This window comes from Sturnus vulgaris, chromosome 3 (assembly GCF_052056855.1).
Source record: "Sturnus vulgaris isolate bStuVul1 chromosome 3, bStuVul1.hap1, whole genome shotgun sequence".
Classification (NCBI taxonomy): domain Eukaryota; kingdom Metazoa; phylum Chordata; class Aves; order Passeriformes; family Sturnidae; genus Sturnus; species Sturnus vulgaris.
In genome coordinates, this window is record NC_142245.1 from 105,364,506 (window position 1) to 105,380,697 (window position 16,192).

At 40.9% G+C, this 16,192-nt stretch overlaps 1 protein-coding gene across 4 annotated transcripts; it reads right to left on the reverse strand.

Annotated features, from left to right (window-relative positions):
- Positions 1 to 1,430: 1,430 nt before the first annotated feature.
- Positions 1,431 to 14,834, reverse strand: LAPTM4A (lysosomal protein transmembrane 4 alpha). Of its 4 annotated transcripts, none has more exons than XM_014894937.2 (7): positions 14,612 to 14,834; positions 7,821 to 7,941; positions 5,637 to 5,713; positions 5,430 to 5,552; positions 4,207 to 4,302; positions 2,734 to 2,832; positions 1,431 to 2,214 (listed from the first exon to the last, which is right to left on the reverse strand). In XM_014894937.2, the coding sequence occupies exons 1-7, from the start codon at positions 14,708 to 14,710 to the stop codon at positions 2,140 to 2,142; spliced, it is 690 nt and encodes a 229-aa protein (XP_014750423.1). In that variant the 5' UTR covers positions 14,711 to 14,834; the 3' UTR covers positions 1,431 to 2,139. The 4 variants fall into 4 exon arrangements, with proteins under 4 accessions (XP_014750423.1, XP_088018581.1, XP_088018580.1 ...); XM_088162455.1 differs by having other exon boundaries at positions 14,619 to 14,809; XM_088162454.1 differs by lacking the exon at positions 14,612 to 14,834 and adding an exon at positions 12,717 to 13,038.
- Between the last annotated feature and the right edge of the window lie 1,358 nt (positions 14,835 to 16,192).

Genomic DNA, 16,192 nt, shown 5'->3' on the forward strand with positions numbered 1-16,192 from the left:
CTGCCAAATATTGCTCACAACATGGTCAGCCACCCACTTGGACAGTCTCAATAGCCAGCCCTTGGCAGGAGCTCTTTGCCCACTTCATGGCCAGACACACACTCCCGTACTGCAGAGGGACCCGGAGCAGAGTGTGTGCTGGAATCCATGCTTGAACAGCACCCAACTGCCCAACGGTTTCAGCTATGTTTCTTACACCACACAAAACCACAGTGGTCTTTCACATCCCCCGTCCCTCCAGTGTCACAATGAAGCACTCTGTGGCAGCATCTAAAGGTTTGAGGTGTCTATAGGAGTCCAGATCCAGTGCAGTTCCTCAGAACCTGGAAATAAGAGTGCAGCTGCCAGCAGCACTGGGCCCACCCTGGGTACCGCCTCAGGGTAACCAGGAGGGACAGCACTGTTGGAACAGTGGCACAGAGGGTCTGAGACCACTGCACTTCAAGTGCTCTCACAGGTGGCACCTGAGTTAACAGGGATAAACTATTGATCACAGCACAGCCTTAACAGAGTATTTTAAATGTGTAGAGAGGTGCATACTGAAAATACAGGAATAACCTCACAAACTATATGCTGTAACAATTTTAATGCCTTTTTCCAGAATTTAACACCAGGTACTGTGGAAGCTAAGACAGAGAATACTGTGGATTTAATTAGCATGTGCAGTTTGATAACCAAGATGCCTTGGCAAGAGCAAACAGAGCTTTGAAGATTACAAGACTGGATCAAGACTGGCAACAGGAAAGAAGACTGAACTAAGTAGAAACGTAAAGTTTGTCTGTGTGATGTTTAACCCAATGAACATAGTAAAAAATTGCTAACCTTCCTAAAAATGGTATTAAGCATATGTAGCTCACAGTAAATTCAGATTCTGATCAGAAGTCAGTAGTCCCTATCTCTCAATCATAATAAGGTACCTTTTCTCTTTTATTTCTTCAGACATACTAAATTTCTAGATAATATTTCACCTCTTTACAGCTCTTGCTACAAAAAACAAAGAGTAGAAAGTTGTTTGTAGTTTGTTTTTCTGGTTTGGGGTTTTTTGTTAATTGTAGATGTTATGGCGTATTACCAACAACTCTGGACATTTTCCAATGTAAATGTTGTAGTCCTAGTGGGTGTCTGTCCTGCTTCTAATGCCTGAGCTGACCAGACATCAGATTTCCCTGAGGGCTCAAGGCCTCCATACAATTCCCTTTTCCCAGCTCATGGGTAAGTACCAATCAGACAAGTGGAGGTCAACCAAGTGCTTGAACTGCAAAGGTTTTAACACAGGACTGTGTTAGAGAATCCATGTTCTCCAGCCACATAAGGACTTCTACTGAAGAATGGATCAACCACTAAACCTGTAACTAAGTACATTGCACCATCTGCAGCACACTGAATCACTTAAAAAAAAAGCCACCAAAAAGATCAACCAACACTACTGGTAAACATTTTGTAAAAGATTTATTTAAGTATCATTTATCACAAAGAGGAAAATACATAGAAGATTAGAAGCATGCAACCATCTTCCACATTTCTATTTATTTTTCTTGCATTCCCAGCTCGTTGTAATAGAACTCCTGTGCCACCCTCACTTGTTCCTCAAAAATACTGTTTCAAGACATAGGATAACAAAAAAAAAAAAAAAAAAAAAACCACAATAAAAGATAACATATGAGAAAAGTGCAAAGTAAAAAAGTCACATATATACCACATTCAAACCCTTCCCCTTCCAAAAAATGGATAAAGGCAAACTGTCATTTTGCTGCACGATCAGATTGTCTTTATGAACTACTTTACAAAAAAATTAATATAAATTAAGGGCATAATCCTGCAGACACTTATAATCACAGCTAACTTCAATCAGAGTGGCTCAATTGGTATTATTAAAAGCCACAAGTTAGTCACATAAGTAAGTTCTTGCAGGTGTAAGGCCCTAAGGCAATGTTTAAGAGCATTAAGGAGAACAAAAATTAAAGCAAATGAAATCACTCTCAGATGTGTTTTGCTTAGTAAGTTTATATCAAACACATTTTAAACAGAACAGTTTGCTCCTAAAGCCCTGAATATTTCTATTACTTAAGCAGTTTTGCAAGATTAAAAGAAAAAAACTCCAGGAAGCTGGTACAGATGTTAATGAACATAAAAATTGCTTCAGGCAGGTATGTAGGGAGGTGGAGGTTCCTTCTCAGGCATCTTCACTGCCATTTCATAGGTAGGCAGAACATACTAAAGAGAAGATATTTTGAAGAAATTAATGCAAAAGATTTCATGGAAAACAACAAAAAAAAAAAAATAAAGAACAAAAGCACACATGGCCTATCAGCAACTTAATCCTCAATTGCAGGCAGTTATTTTAACAATTTACTGCTGTTCCTAGTAAGCAAATGAGAAAGTGAAAGAAAGTGCAGGAGCAGTTTATTGCTCTGCTGAGCCTAATCTTGGGTCATTCATTCCACACCCCACAGCATCTTGACTTTGCAAAGCAGCAAGGAAGGTTTGGACTGGTGCAAAGCTTCCCTCTACCACAAGGAAAACATTAAAAGACTTCTCTCCAAAGAGCCTCCTTTTTGGCACTATCAGAATTTAGCTAAGAAATAACCAACCACAAAAATTAGCTGTTTTAACTTTAACTTTCCAGTCTTCCTTTAGAAAGCTGTACAAGGCCTGGAAACACACAAGGATGTGGTGATTTTCTACTTCAAAATTAATAATACTGCTTCTTTTTATCTCAAAAAGAGGTTTTACCTGTGGAGGAGCTTCAAAAGCAGGGTACACAGCAATCTCTGGCAAATTTCTGTTGATGATGTATTTATAGCAGTTCCATACACAGTTAATTAGATATGCCTGAAAGAAAAGAGATTTCTCTTTTTAAACACCTCATAAGCATTAGCTGATTCAAAAATTAGATACTGGATTACATTCCTATGATAAAAAGGATCATTAATCAACTTAGGCAATACATATCTGAGGAATGGTTGCTATTTCACAGACCTGGCCACATACCTATGTTGCTCTCCATTTAGCTTTGCTGTCACAGTGACTCAGAGAGGATGCACCACACAGGTTTTAGCAAAAAAACTCAGATGCATTCAACTGATCTGTCTCCCTAAGCAGTGCTAAGCAAATTAATCCTCAACTGGCTTATGCTTCTGTGAATCTCAGTCCAAAGCTGCCAGGAGGAGCAGAGGCCAACAGTAGAATCCCACTCCTCCCCCAGTTAGGACTATTTCTCCAACTAACTGCCAGTGTGAAGGAGAGGGCTCGAACACACAACTGAGGCAGCAGGGAGAGCGTAGAGCAGTGAACCTTGAACTTCAAGTCAACACTGACTGCTGCAGAAAGAAACACTCTCATAATATCATGAAGGATTGGGAGATTTTTTTATTACTAATTTGTGTAACATTAACCTCTTCAAATCACTCAATGGCAAGTTAGCACTGTTGTACAGAAGGTACCACATTTCCCAATCAATATACAAGTATTATCTACTGTATTAGGCTTCCACTCCCCCCAGTTAAACACTCCTCTTGGAAAAGGCATAGAAAAATCAGTAAAATTATTTTTCATCATTCAATTTTTTCTTAAATGAAACCTGAATGCAATAAAGGAATAGTATCATGGCCAGTGTATATTATCAATTCATTTCTCTAATATGCTTTGTCCACACAAGAGTTTTTATAATTCAAACGAATGCCTCATTATTTAGATCTTCAGAAGGAAAGTTACTGCTAGTATCATCGTTCAGCAGGGAGGAAGACAAGTATAGAATTAACTGATATATTTCCTCATTCCATCATCTTCCTTCCAAAACTTGCATCCTGGTTTTTTAGGCACAGTGAGAGATTTTAAACATTTTGTTTAGAAACTTGTATGCAGTAACTCAATTTTAATATTTGTAATTAAGTGTGTAGTGAAATAATATTATCTCCACATAGACAAAAAGGTATTTTGCATTCCTCCTACCTACTCAGGAAGGGTAGAGCTGCATAAGCACACCCCACTGCACATGCACAAGGTAGCAAAAGACACCAGTACACAACATATTAGACCTAAGTCATACCTGAACTGAACAGCCTAACAATTGTCCTCAGAGAAATTCTTACCTCAGCATGAAGAAGGCAGCTGGGTTCTGAATTCAGCATTGAGCATTAACTCGGACTGACAGTGTCTTAATATTTATGAACTCTTAACAACAGACACGATTAAGTTTTAACTTACCTTTAAAATGATAAATAAAACAAAGAACACCAGAACAATAAACAAGAGACAGCTGGAGTCCAAGGAAAGGAGTTCATCTTTGTAAGGGAAATCCGGCTAGTGAAAAAAAACGGGAGAAGGGAGAGAAGTAGAAGAGATAAGAATGAGCACTGCACAATCAAATATGATAGAAAAACATCCAAACTTCACATCAAATGAAACAAACCTTTGTGTAAACTACTCTCCTGAAACAAAAAGTTCAATTTCTAACAAATTTCCTCTTTATTCTCCCACCAAGTACAGTTTTTATGCTGTCTCTGTTCCATAAGAACAGATCACTACAGCACAGTCTGTGTCCCTCGTCACTTCATCAGTCTCATGCCAACATAGATTCTTCTCCACAGCTGCAGGACAGTATTTGTACTTATGGTTCTCTGCAACTCTTTAATGACTTACTGTTAATTACATCCTGTCAGTCCAACCTGCAACACACAGGTGTGCAGTGAAAGTCATCCCCAAACTTGGGGGAGCCAAAACAGGGCTGCTGCAAACCTGTCTCTTTTCTTTCCCTGACCACAGTAAACAAAGCCTCTCTCCAGCACCAATCTAACATTTGATCTGCTTTAAAAGGACTTGCTTTTAAACATCTGTTTGAAAAGATCACAACACCAGCCAGCCAGAGCTTGTGGTCCTTGCTGATGGTACATTCTATGCATTGACTCTTCTTGCAGTTAAAACACAGGCAGTGTTAGTGAGAACTCCATTGCAGTTTCCTTAGAAAGTGCTGCTGCAACTTGAGAAGAAGCACATAAATTGCAAAAAGGAAAGCTTGGAATCTCAGATTCCACGTGTAATGCTGTGGGAATCCTTATTTACACTTCTCGTTCCCCACCAAGTAAGGGTCAATACATTTTTTTATCTGCAGTAGCAAATTTGTCACTGAGCCCCATTGTTTAAAGGGTTACGAACACACTTCCAAGTCCAATTGTAGCCAACACAGTTTAAACCAGCAATTCCCATCACAATTCTTTCCTTACTCTCCCTGGATTTCCTTTTAGGGAGCAATGATACCTTTAGCTCTTCCACCTCTGATAAGTTACCATTCCCACCATAACCACCTGTGGCTGCTGCAGGCTGAATTTGTTTTTCTTATGCACAGGAAGGAAAGTGTAGCTCAGTCACTGATCCAATTAAAACAAACTTCAATTTCAAATGTGAAATATCAACTTGAGCTGAATACTTACCAACTGATCCAAGTAATCCTTGATTCTGGGCAAGTAGGTTAGAGAGCTGATGGCAACCAGACAACTGAGCACAAAGTCAAAGAGTTGGTAACAGAAAAATGGGATCAGCCAGCCTACACGATGCTAAGAAATAGAAAAAAGGAGTAAGTTATTTAGTTAAAAAAATCAAGTAGCAACTTTAAAACCACGGAGTATAAATATACTTACAGCAATGGCACCATACACCATCATTGCACTGATTGTGAACATGAGGAGGGAGATAGCAAACAGAACACAGGCATTTTCTGCATTAAGAGAGAAACAGTAAAAATCAGTCATTTCCTGGAGTTGTCACACTGCAGCTGACATGTACCCAAGCTTTGTCCCTTACTATGATCTGTTCTCAATTTACTCATCGGTGCCAACTACCAGCAGCAGAGTACAGTAGTTCAGATCCTTCCTAACAAAAAAATCTGGTTCAAGAAAACCTACAACTACTTGGAAAAATCCCTCTGCCTTAATCAAAAGCCTGACTAAAGCCCAGGAACACCAATTAGAAGCTTGACATAGTTTGACAGTAATGCACCATAATGATGCTGATTTGCAATATGTGTCAGTGCTGAAAGTATGTGAGTGATTAACTTTACAACTGGACAGAATCTTAAGTGGAGCTAACACAGTATCAACCTTTACACTTGAAAATGGTTTGGTTATGTAATTTGGTCATTGGCAGTGGGAGCAGCACTGCTCCTTCAGCAATACTAAAGAAAACAGGAAATCACTGTGTGGAAGGTATCCCACTATTTACAAGAAAAGGCAGTGGAACAGAAAGCAATTTGTAGCAAAATCCAGGACACTCATGGAAGCTGCATGATAAAGAATCTCCTTGTGCATCACAGTTACTAATGACTGAAGCACACATGCTTTCCACAACTTAGATTATACTTGTTCTATTTTAAACACAAAGAAGCCAGCCTGGGAGTCTATAGATGTGGTAAATCAGTATTTTTTAGCAATACTGAGGCCAAAATTTTGTGGTACCCCTGCTTGAAAAAGAGATTATCTGAGAACTCTTTCTACTCTGCAATTAATTTGAAAAGAAACTGTGGAAGAACTTACATGTCCAATTCAGTGCAAGGTAATATCTACCATACACAGATGGCATGAAGAAAGAGCCCCTCCATGTCTGAAATGCACTGTGTTGATCAGACCTAAGTCTCAGCAATCATCAATAAATGTGGTTGTCTTCCAAGGAGTCACACAAGTACAATAATCCCTGTAATGTTCTTTCATGTACACAAAACCCTCCAGCCTAGATCCCAACATAAGCAGTAAGAATTTTTAAGTCAAAAGCAGGTGACAGATTTCACACTAAAGAGTGAAGAAAGCACCTTCAGAAGCATCTTTCACTCATATAAGCTTAAGACTACCAAGAATACCAACAGCCTTTACAGATCATACGACATTTTACAGACACATGCTGTGATTTTACTTAATATCTTAGCCTCATGAAGAATTTGCTCCTTGCTCCTAGTCTTATTTCATTAGTAGTAAATATGAGTTACAGTCATAGGTCAGAACTGACAGATCCTCAACTCAAGTAATGAACAATTAATCCGAAATGCTCAAAACCCAGTTTTGTGCTGTACTATTTAACTTCGCTGAATCTGACCCTCCCCAAATTTTCATGTAACACAACTGACTGAGGTAGATTAGAAGTGCCACACTACACATTTCTGCACATTTAAAACCAAGAGAAGCAAAGCATATGCACAAGTTTACAGATATTATAATTTAAAGCTTGACACCAATTAAAGTTGTATACATCATACACTCAGTAAGAGAGTGAAAATTGGGCTTAATTCTTCTCATGGTGCTTTCTTTTTCATTTATTCTGCAGGTGAAACTTAAGAGAAACTCTTCCATTTCAGCCAAGTACTGGGCATCCCAATTCTTCTACTCTTCCTTGAAAGATAATACGGTTTTCTTCTTAGTAAATTCATATCCAGGAGCTCTAAGGTATTTCCTGATCTATGAAGATGACCAAAAATTCTGAAGAAAAGTCTTTAAACTTGTTTTCTGCTACTTGTTTTACTGAGAGCAAATATAGTTAATGTTTATGGACAAAGTGAATCTGAGATGTCCCATACATATTTCAATACTCAAAGCATCAGAAGGCCAAGAAATCTCACCACTTAGGATGCTTGGGCATAAAATGAAGTTAAAATAATAGTCCATAAAGTTTTCTTTTTATTCTTGTGGAAGACTTCAATCCCAGAATAATTTGAGAGAAATTCAGAAAAGAAGATAACCATATTTATTAAAAAGTGTAGGCATATGTGACAACCTAGTGTGAGACAAATCCATGCTACTGCATGCTTTATATTCCAATCAGCAGAGTTCTAGACCTACCAGCCATTCTCTCAGAAGCATAGTAATTTCCAATGACTTCATACTGGATATCAACAGTTGGCACCATATTTGGATGAGTCACTTCTACTGTCAACAAGATGCCCATCAGCAAGTTCACCACCTGAGAGAGATAAGAGTTACCTCAAGGTTAATTACACTGCAACACCTAAGATCTTTTTAACACCACTAATAATCCTTTATTTCAGTTAAAAATAAACTCTTCTCTTTGCCTGTATTTGAAAGAAAAAAAAAAAAAAAGAGCCCAGCTTACAGTTAAATTTCAAGCTGATTTAGTTAAACCACTACCAAAATAACCCAGGGAGCGTGGAACACTTGCTAGTTTCAATGAACCACAACTAAGTAACTTTTCAAATTGAGGGGATGATAAGGTTCCTAGGGACTCAACATAATTAAGCTGATCCTGCTTGATGAACGTACATATCTGTGAACTGGAAAACTGGAAATAGTTAAAAGAGGTGAGGAAGATAAAAGTATAGAATGAGGAATATTTGGAAAGAATTTCTGCTTTCTACAACAAATTGATTTAATTTAACACACAAATTACAGGGTTTTTGCCATGTTTCAGCTTTAATAAGCTAGAGAGAACATCTCCCTCTTCTTCCCAGATCACTTACTAAAATCTCACCAGTCCTTATCAGAATGGTCTACACAACCACGGGAAGTTTAAAAGTTTCACACAAAGATCAACCCCAAAATGTGAACATTCAGCACAGGCTGTGTGCTCACCAGTCCTTCTCTTCCCTCACCCTGCCACTTAAAGAACTCCTTCTGTTGCCCCATTTTGGTACACACCAGAAATGTCTTCACTAAGAGCTCAAAGAATCAAAAGTCGCTTAAACCTCTGTAAAATTGCCTTGACAGCATTTATAATGTATTCAAGGTTTACAGGGACATAGTTTCTGTTACTAATATCTGAAGACACATGCCAAAGGTTGCATAACATAAAAAAACTCATGATGGTATTTTCAAGCTGCAGACATTTTCCAATCAGTATTCAGTACTGTCACCACCACCAGCAGGATCCCTTCCAATTAGCCTCAAAAGAAAAAAAAAAAAAAGAACTGGTTTGCAGTTTCTCACAACTTAAGAATATTTGCCAGGTATTTCTTCTTCTACTGGCATGGTTCCAGGAGTCAATGATGGTGGCAAGTCTATGTACAATTACTGAAGATTTCAGTAAGAAAAAAATATTTTGAACCTTTTAAAAATTGACACTCACAGTTCCTGTAACTTTTTTCTCCCCTCACTGTTTTTATTGGTTTTTTTCTTCTTTTTCCCCCCAGGGGTTCAGAGATATGTGGTGATAAGCTTGCTTGCACTTTCTGACAAAAAGAACCCTTTAGTGGAATCAAAGTTGGTCACTTTGTAGAAATGTAATCATCACGTATTTACATAAAGTAACTAGAATTCCCAGCTATTTTGAGCCACTTGTATTTTCATAAGGCCTTGGAATATAAAACAGCCAAAACAGCTGACAGTGAAGAATTCTGTTTAACCACCAATATCTTTAGCCTCAAAATGCAGTTATTTTCACTCTCATAGGACACTTCTTAAAGGGCAAACTATCAAGTTGCTCACCTGCCTGTTGTCTTTAAATCTTATTTTGCTTCACCACTGGTCACATATAAAATATTCATTTCCCACCTGGTTCATCTTTCTACACTCGGGCCTTCTGCTCTCGATGCATTTTCAACCCTTCTATTTCCTTCTCTCTGTGAGTGAACTGGGGATATTGGAAAACACCTTTCTGCACTGTATTTGTTTCCAAAAGCCCATATCAAGGTTCAGGTCTTTGGCAGTTGAAACACTGATCCCTACTTTATAAAGAACGAAAGTACATGTTCAATTACAACGAAATCATTTCTTGTTTATACACAGTCACGAGGAGTTTGACTGCCATGACAGGCTATCTGCCTCAGGATAAAGAGCAAGCAGCACTTGAATTACTAGAGAAGAACTGAAGAACTTGAATGCCTCAGAATTTTGAGACTGTAATTCCCCATCTGTCACTTTATTTTCATTCAATCTGTGGTCCTTTGCATACCAAAGTCCTTAGTAAATTCACTAGTTACCCAGTGCAGTTCCAAGTATTAAAGGTCTATTTTCTCAGCCTGAAATGGTATGCAAGTACAACGGAAAACAGTCATTCAAAATCCAATCTATTAGAATCAATGAAACCAAATAAAAATAGTAACAAACCAAAACAAATCTAAACAAAAACAAACGACAAACCCAAACTTCTGCCAATTAACACCTCGGGGTTTCCAGCATTCTATTACTGATGTTTTCAAATCCATCACAACATGGAGCAATTCATCACATTTAACACATGGATTTCAATTAAGAGCGCCAGAGCCTCTATTTTAACTACTTCCATTCTTTCCCAGAAGCTTGATAACAGCAAGACCACAAAGCTTGTTTCAAAATAATCATTGTAGCAGGCAGCAAGAATACGGTTTGGACCACAAAACATCGTTTTTAAATATATACTCATTGCAAATCAAATGTATGTTCACAAATGTCGCCTATATAGAGAAGTCAGAAAAAAAAGTAACTCATGTATGCCTCAGTGTAACATAAGGATTAAACTCATCACCATCTCCCCCTCAAAAAAAAAAAAAAAAAAAAAAAAAAACTCAAAAATAAAACCCCAAACTTGACAAGACAGGACTCAGTGGATACCACAGCACCCTGAAGTAACACCTCAGAAATCTCAGTGGCCTCATTCTGGTCTTTTTTGCTAGGAAATCAAAAGCAGTAACCAAGAAAATTGGCAAAATGCATGTTCAAGTCCTTATTAAAAAAATAATTCCATTAAGATGGAAATAACCTTAATTTACTTTTGTAGTAGTTTAAGGAGTGTATTTTACATTTTCATATCTGGGATAGCTAAGTTTAACAGTTTAGTGTCACTCATATCAAAATTCAAACAGCTGAAATTTCAAATTCTCAAGTAGAAGTCAGCATTTATTCCACAGTGGTAACAGATATTAGCTCCCCATATGATTAAAACTCAAAAGGACTGTGGAACTATTAACAAGCATTAGCTTTTTAATTAGTGAGTTTTATCTCCACAGTGTACACTTTATTGCTCATCACGTAAGTGCTTCATCTCTCTGGAGGCCTGAAAATGAAGTCTAGTCTTCCCCAAGCACTCTGAGTGACTTGGGCAAAACCCAGAATTCCTACTTGTAATTTGCTTATATCCTTTTATGAAGGGGAATAGAGAAGTTGCTTTGCACTACTACACTCATTTTCCTTTCACTTTTCCAGTATTTTTTCCCTAGACATGTTACCAAAGGGAAAAAAAAAAACCAAACAAAAAAACCCACAAACCAACAAGATGGAGAATCTGATTTGGTCTGGTTTATTAATATATTGAAATAGCAAAAATTGAAGAAGAGTAATTTTAAATAGGGTACTTCAGAGCCTCTAGCACTACCAGTATTAGACTGAGACCAGCTATATGGGCTCATTTCTGTCAATTGGTTCAGTGAACAAACAGTTCCAGAGATCCCCCTCATGCTCCTGCTAGCCAGTGGCAATTGCATCACTGACTCCAGCCCTGAAGTTCGCTGCCAGAGCGCACCAGCCCCTCCCTCCAAAACAATGCCATTGGCTTTTATGCTGTTTACTGAACTCTGATCCCATTCTTGCCAGTGCAGTGTTCGTGCTTCCGGTTTCTGGAAAGCACAGTGCCCAATATGAAAGTTTAGAGGAAGAAACAAACTTCAAAGCAACACGACTGCAATTATGGAAAGGGGAACAGGAGGTTTCTTTTTCCTTCCTACACAGAACAGCAGTGGGTGTTGCAGAGCTAAGGAAGCTTTATCAGTCCTGGAACTCAAGTACAAATCTGCCAGAATGTTCTTAACTTCTGGTAAATACACTTTTATTTATTGATCACAAACAGCAGCAGCACATGGACTGAACCGTGCTTGAGACACACGCTGTTCACACAGCATCAGCAGCAGACATTTTAGAAGGTAACCCTTGTTCTCTCTGGACTTGCAGAAGCACACAGAAAGACAGTGATAAAACTGTTCTAATGAGGAGCAAAGTTAATTACATGCATGATTTAAGGGTACACAAATAAGCAAGGAATAGGAAAATACAAAAAGAAATGCTTACGTAAGAATAAGACATGCATTAAGCAGACAGAAGTCTTATCTTACTAAAACATCTGGAGTAGATTGCTATGAGACTCCATTTTAAGTTTGATAGCAATTCCTTCAGGACTGCACGAGAGCACAGTTTATATAGTAAATAGCAAGATTTTCAGTAACATAAAACTATTCCTGAAATAAACAAACATTCTCCCCCTCCAAAAAGCCATGTCCTTAAGAAAAAAAAAAACAACACAACCAAAGCACACAAAACACAAACAAAAAACCCCATCAAACCCACAAACAAAAAACACCACCCTACACAGAAAGTTATTACTATTCATCCCACCATAACTTAAAAGCAGAGATTATTTAATTGATTTATAAATACTTCTTGTAACAACCTGAAAGACTAAGTTAGCGCTATACTTAAATGTTGCATTAATTAACATGTCTGAAAAACCTGACATATTCTGTAACGTTTTTTTTAAAAGTTTGGCAGCAGGCAATTAAATTTAGCTTTCACTGTCCAAACCATACTTTACCTTCCAAAAAAAAGTATAATTTATAATTGAATTCTGATTTAAAGCACTAGGCAAGACCACCTAAAGCTTCATGTTATAACAGTATTTCAGCTCAAACAGCCAGCTGTTCCAGACTTAAAAGTTCTCATCCTCCCAGGTGACAGATGAGAGCTGGATAAAAGTCTTCAAGGCACGGTTTAACAAAGTGTTTGATACACAGGGGGTTTTTTAATAAAAACCCGCACCTCTGAAGCACTTTGCTTGGGCCCTGCTACCTTGAACTCGGCTCTACTTTTCCCTGTGGCAGAGCGAGTGGCTGCGGTTACACGAGATCAAAGCCGCACTCGGCCCCTGGAGCCGCAGCCTCACGGTGCCCGGCGCAGCTCCCACCGTGGCCAGCACCCATCCAGAGAGAAGAAAGAGGTGCCGCGTCCAGGCAACACGAGGAAACATAAGCACAGCAGGAGAGGTAGAAGCTGGAAGTGCTACCAGGTCTGTGGCCACGGAAACATCTCCCAGTCCCCCGCCCCCAGCAAGTTCCTGGGTTTACAGCCGCTCCCGCGAACAGGAATGGCAGTGCGGGAGGCAGCGAGGTGCTTTTGTTCTGGAACGAGGATTACTGTCCCCCTTACTGCGAACGATCTGTGCTTTTACTTGAGGGACCAGAAGCATATTCTTGAACTCCATCCATCAGCACAGGGTGGTTTGTAGGTTTCCAAAAGAAGTTTGATTCTCAATACTACAATGGACCTTTTCCTTTGAAATTAACTAATAATAGAACTTAATCAGTAGCAAGACTTTGTCCAATTTCTTTTGAAAGAGATACCTTTTCCCTAAAGTTTTTTTACATTTTCAAGGCCCTACCCTGCCTTTTCCTCAGGTCCTCTCTATTCAGCGACTTTGCCTGTACATTTTTTGCCAACTGAGGGACCAAGATCCATAAAAATAAAGGATCTCGCCATACGTGTTTAAAATAAACCATAAACTCTCAAAAATCAAATCCCCATGCCTCTAAAGGCAGTTTCTGTGCATGGCTATTTCATATAAACACAAAAATTTAGCATTCTTTGTTTCTTACAATCTGGAGAAGGGCAAAGGAGAATACAGGTTTTGATTACAGCTTCAGGAGAACAGAAAAGCTATGCTGCAACTTTTGTAAACTATCCTTTCATTTTTACTACACGCGAAGGCAAGGGGAATGAAAGACAAGGAAATTACTTTATTAAAGGGGAGCTCAGGCCCCCTTTAAGGGAACCAAGGGAAGTTAGGGCTCCAGGCCTTTAATTTGCTGGTACTGTTTTCATATTTCTATTTTGCCCTACTTCAGAACTTTATCTCTAAATTTTTATCTTCACTACCACAGCTCTTTGTCAGAGAGAAAGCACTCACTAGTAAGAAAAAAGGAAGCGTTTTGGGAGCCAAATTTGTTTCCACTGCTCTTCAATCACCGTGTCGAGAACAGAGAATGCAATAACCAGGAACTTCCCTTGCCACGGAACTCTTTCTCATTCTGAAGACACTTATCGTCCTCGCAGAGGTTACACACCACTCACGGGTACCTCATCTTATTCCCCGAATATATACCCCAAATTCCAGCCTCCCCCAGCTCTCCTCCCTTACCAAGGACACGCTCATTGTACTAAAGTCTCAATCCTTCCAAACCAAAAAAGAAAAGAGTAACACAATCTCTCTGACACGCAGATTAAACTCTTTGAACTTTCTCTTTACTTTCTTTTTCCAACCACAAGGGAGGCTGCCGAGGGATAGCACGGCTTGGCTACCCCAAAGGAGACCCCAGGAAAGAAGAGGGACCCGAGGCCCGCCTGGTGACCCCAGTAAATCCCCTCGTGCAGCTTCCCCGACCGCCTCGGGAAAGGGAACAAATGCCCGGGCAAAGTGAGCGGGACACCCGTGGTCCCTCGGGAAAGGGAGCAACTGCCCGGGCAAAGGGAGCGGGACCCACGGACCCTCGGGAAAGAGAACTGCCCGGGCAAAGGGAGCGGGACCCTCATCACGCCCGTGGTCTCTCAGAGCGGCCGCGCGGGCGCTGCTCCCCCGCCCCACCGAACACCCCGCGCACGCGCGCTGAGCTCGGCCCTCACCGCCGACCCTTCACCCGCTGGCCGCCCCCGCCTCTCACCATGTACCAGGTGCCCAGGATGATAGTGCCGGTGCGGACATGGCAGCAGCCGCAGCAGCGGGTGCTATAGAAGCGGTCACGACTCCTCTTGAACGTCATGGCGGCAGCGCGCAGCTCCAACCGCCAGACCCACCGCCCGCCCTCTTCAGGCAGTTCCCGACACCGAAAGCCGTAAAAGCCCCGGCGCGCGCGTCACCGCCGCACTGACCAATGAACCACCGGGAGAATGTCGCGGGGCGGGCCCGTGTTGCCACGGCGACGGGTGATTGACAGCACTGCGGACCAATCACAATAGCTCTGGGACTGATTCCTGCGTTCACCTGCGGCGGCGGGGGCCGCACCTGAGGTGGGGGTGGTGCCCTTTCCGCCATGTCGGGCATTGCCTGCCTCTGCCGCTGGCCCTCAGGCAGGTCTGGCGGGGAAAGGTCCTGTCTTGCTCGCCTGGCGCACGGGGAGCAGCTTGCCAGAGCTTTGTAGAGCTGGAACTTGGTAGTCGGGGCGGCAGCGAAAACCTATGGGGAAGGCTGCGTTGTCTAGAGACGTTCCCGTGTACTTAGCGTGGGTTGAAGGGCGGCTCGAACTCTGCGGTCGCTTCTGAGCCCTTCAGTTCAGGAGGGACATGGAAGTTCTAGAGAACGTGCAGTGAAGGGCAACAGAGCTGCTGAAGCGTCTGGAGCATAAGTCTGAGGAGGAATGGCTGGGGGTGTTTTGCCTGGAGAAAAGAAAGCTCAGAGAACCTTATCGCTCACTACAACTCTTGAAGGGAGGCTCTAGACGGGAGTTGGCCTTCTCGCAGGCAACTGGTAACAGCATGAGAGGACATGGCTTCATGTACATGGCCAGGGAGGTTTAGTCTGGATGGCAAGAGGAATTTCTTCATTGAAAGGGTGATGAGGAAATAGAACAGAAGTCACTATCTCTGGAGCTGTTTAAAGACAAACTGGACACGGCCCTTTGTGCTGTAGTCTGGTTGTCATGGTATTAGGTCATGGTTTGGATTCAATGATCTCACACGTCTTTTCTAACCTAATTGATTTTGTGATTATGGGCATCCCTTAATTCCAAAATAGCAAAGAGTAAGTAATGTCTCCTGATGTGCTGGGCCAGTGTTAATTTTTGCAGGTGCCAGAAAGGAGCATGGCTTGGATGTGGAGGTTATTCTATCCCACCTCACATCAAGGAGGTGCCAGGAGCTAGGGGAAAATGGGGGTTCTTCCTATGGAGAAAACATGGAAGAGGGCGCTGACTGGTACTGTGTATTTGGAGTGGGGGCAGGTTTCTTATCTTGTTGATGTTTTCAGTATATTGTGCCTCCAATTCTCAACTCCATCCCAAAATAGCATGAAAGATAAGGGGAAGAGGGAGTTGGAGAGAGCAGTGTGTGGTTTTGGAAATTCTCAGTGGGGGTCCTGAACTGGGGAGTGCCATTCCTAAACCATGACACCTGGGCAGAGCCTGAAGAAGTCTGCTTTGAGATAATGCCAACATCCCCCAGCTTTCGCTGAAATTCAGCCCGTGCTGCAGAAGGTTTAGTTCACATGAACCGTTCTGCTGTTCTTTTGAGTTATTTCCTTGGATTAA

Excerpts from the sequence above, each read along its gene's own strand:
- LAPTM4A (XM_014894937.2), bottom strand. The coding sequence starts at position 14,710 with ATGACGTTCAAGAGGAGTCGTGACCGCTTCTATAGCACCCGCTGCTGC. Across the intron at positions 5,714-7,820 it reads TGCTTCTGAGAGAATGGCTG|AAAATGCCTGTGTTCTGTTT; the intron begins GTAGGTCTAGAA and ends CTCTTAATGCAG. Across the intron at positions 5,553-5,636 it reads TGGTGTATGGTGCCATTGCT|CATCGTGTAGGCTGGCTGAT; the intron begins GTAAGTATATTT and ends TCTATTTCTTAG.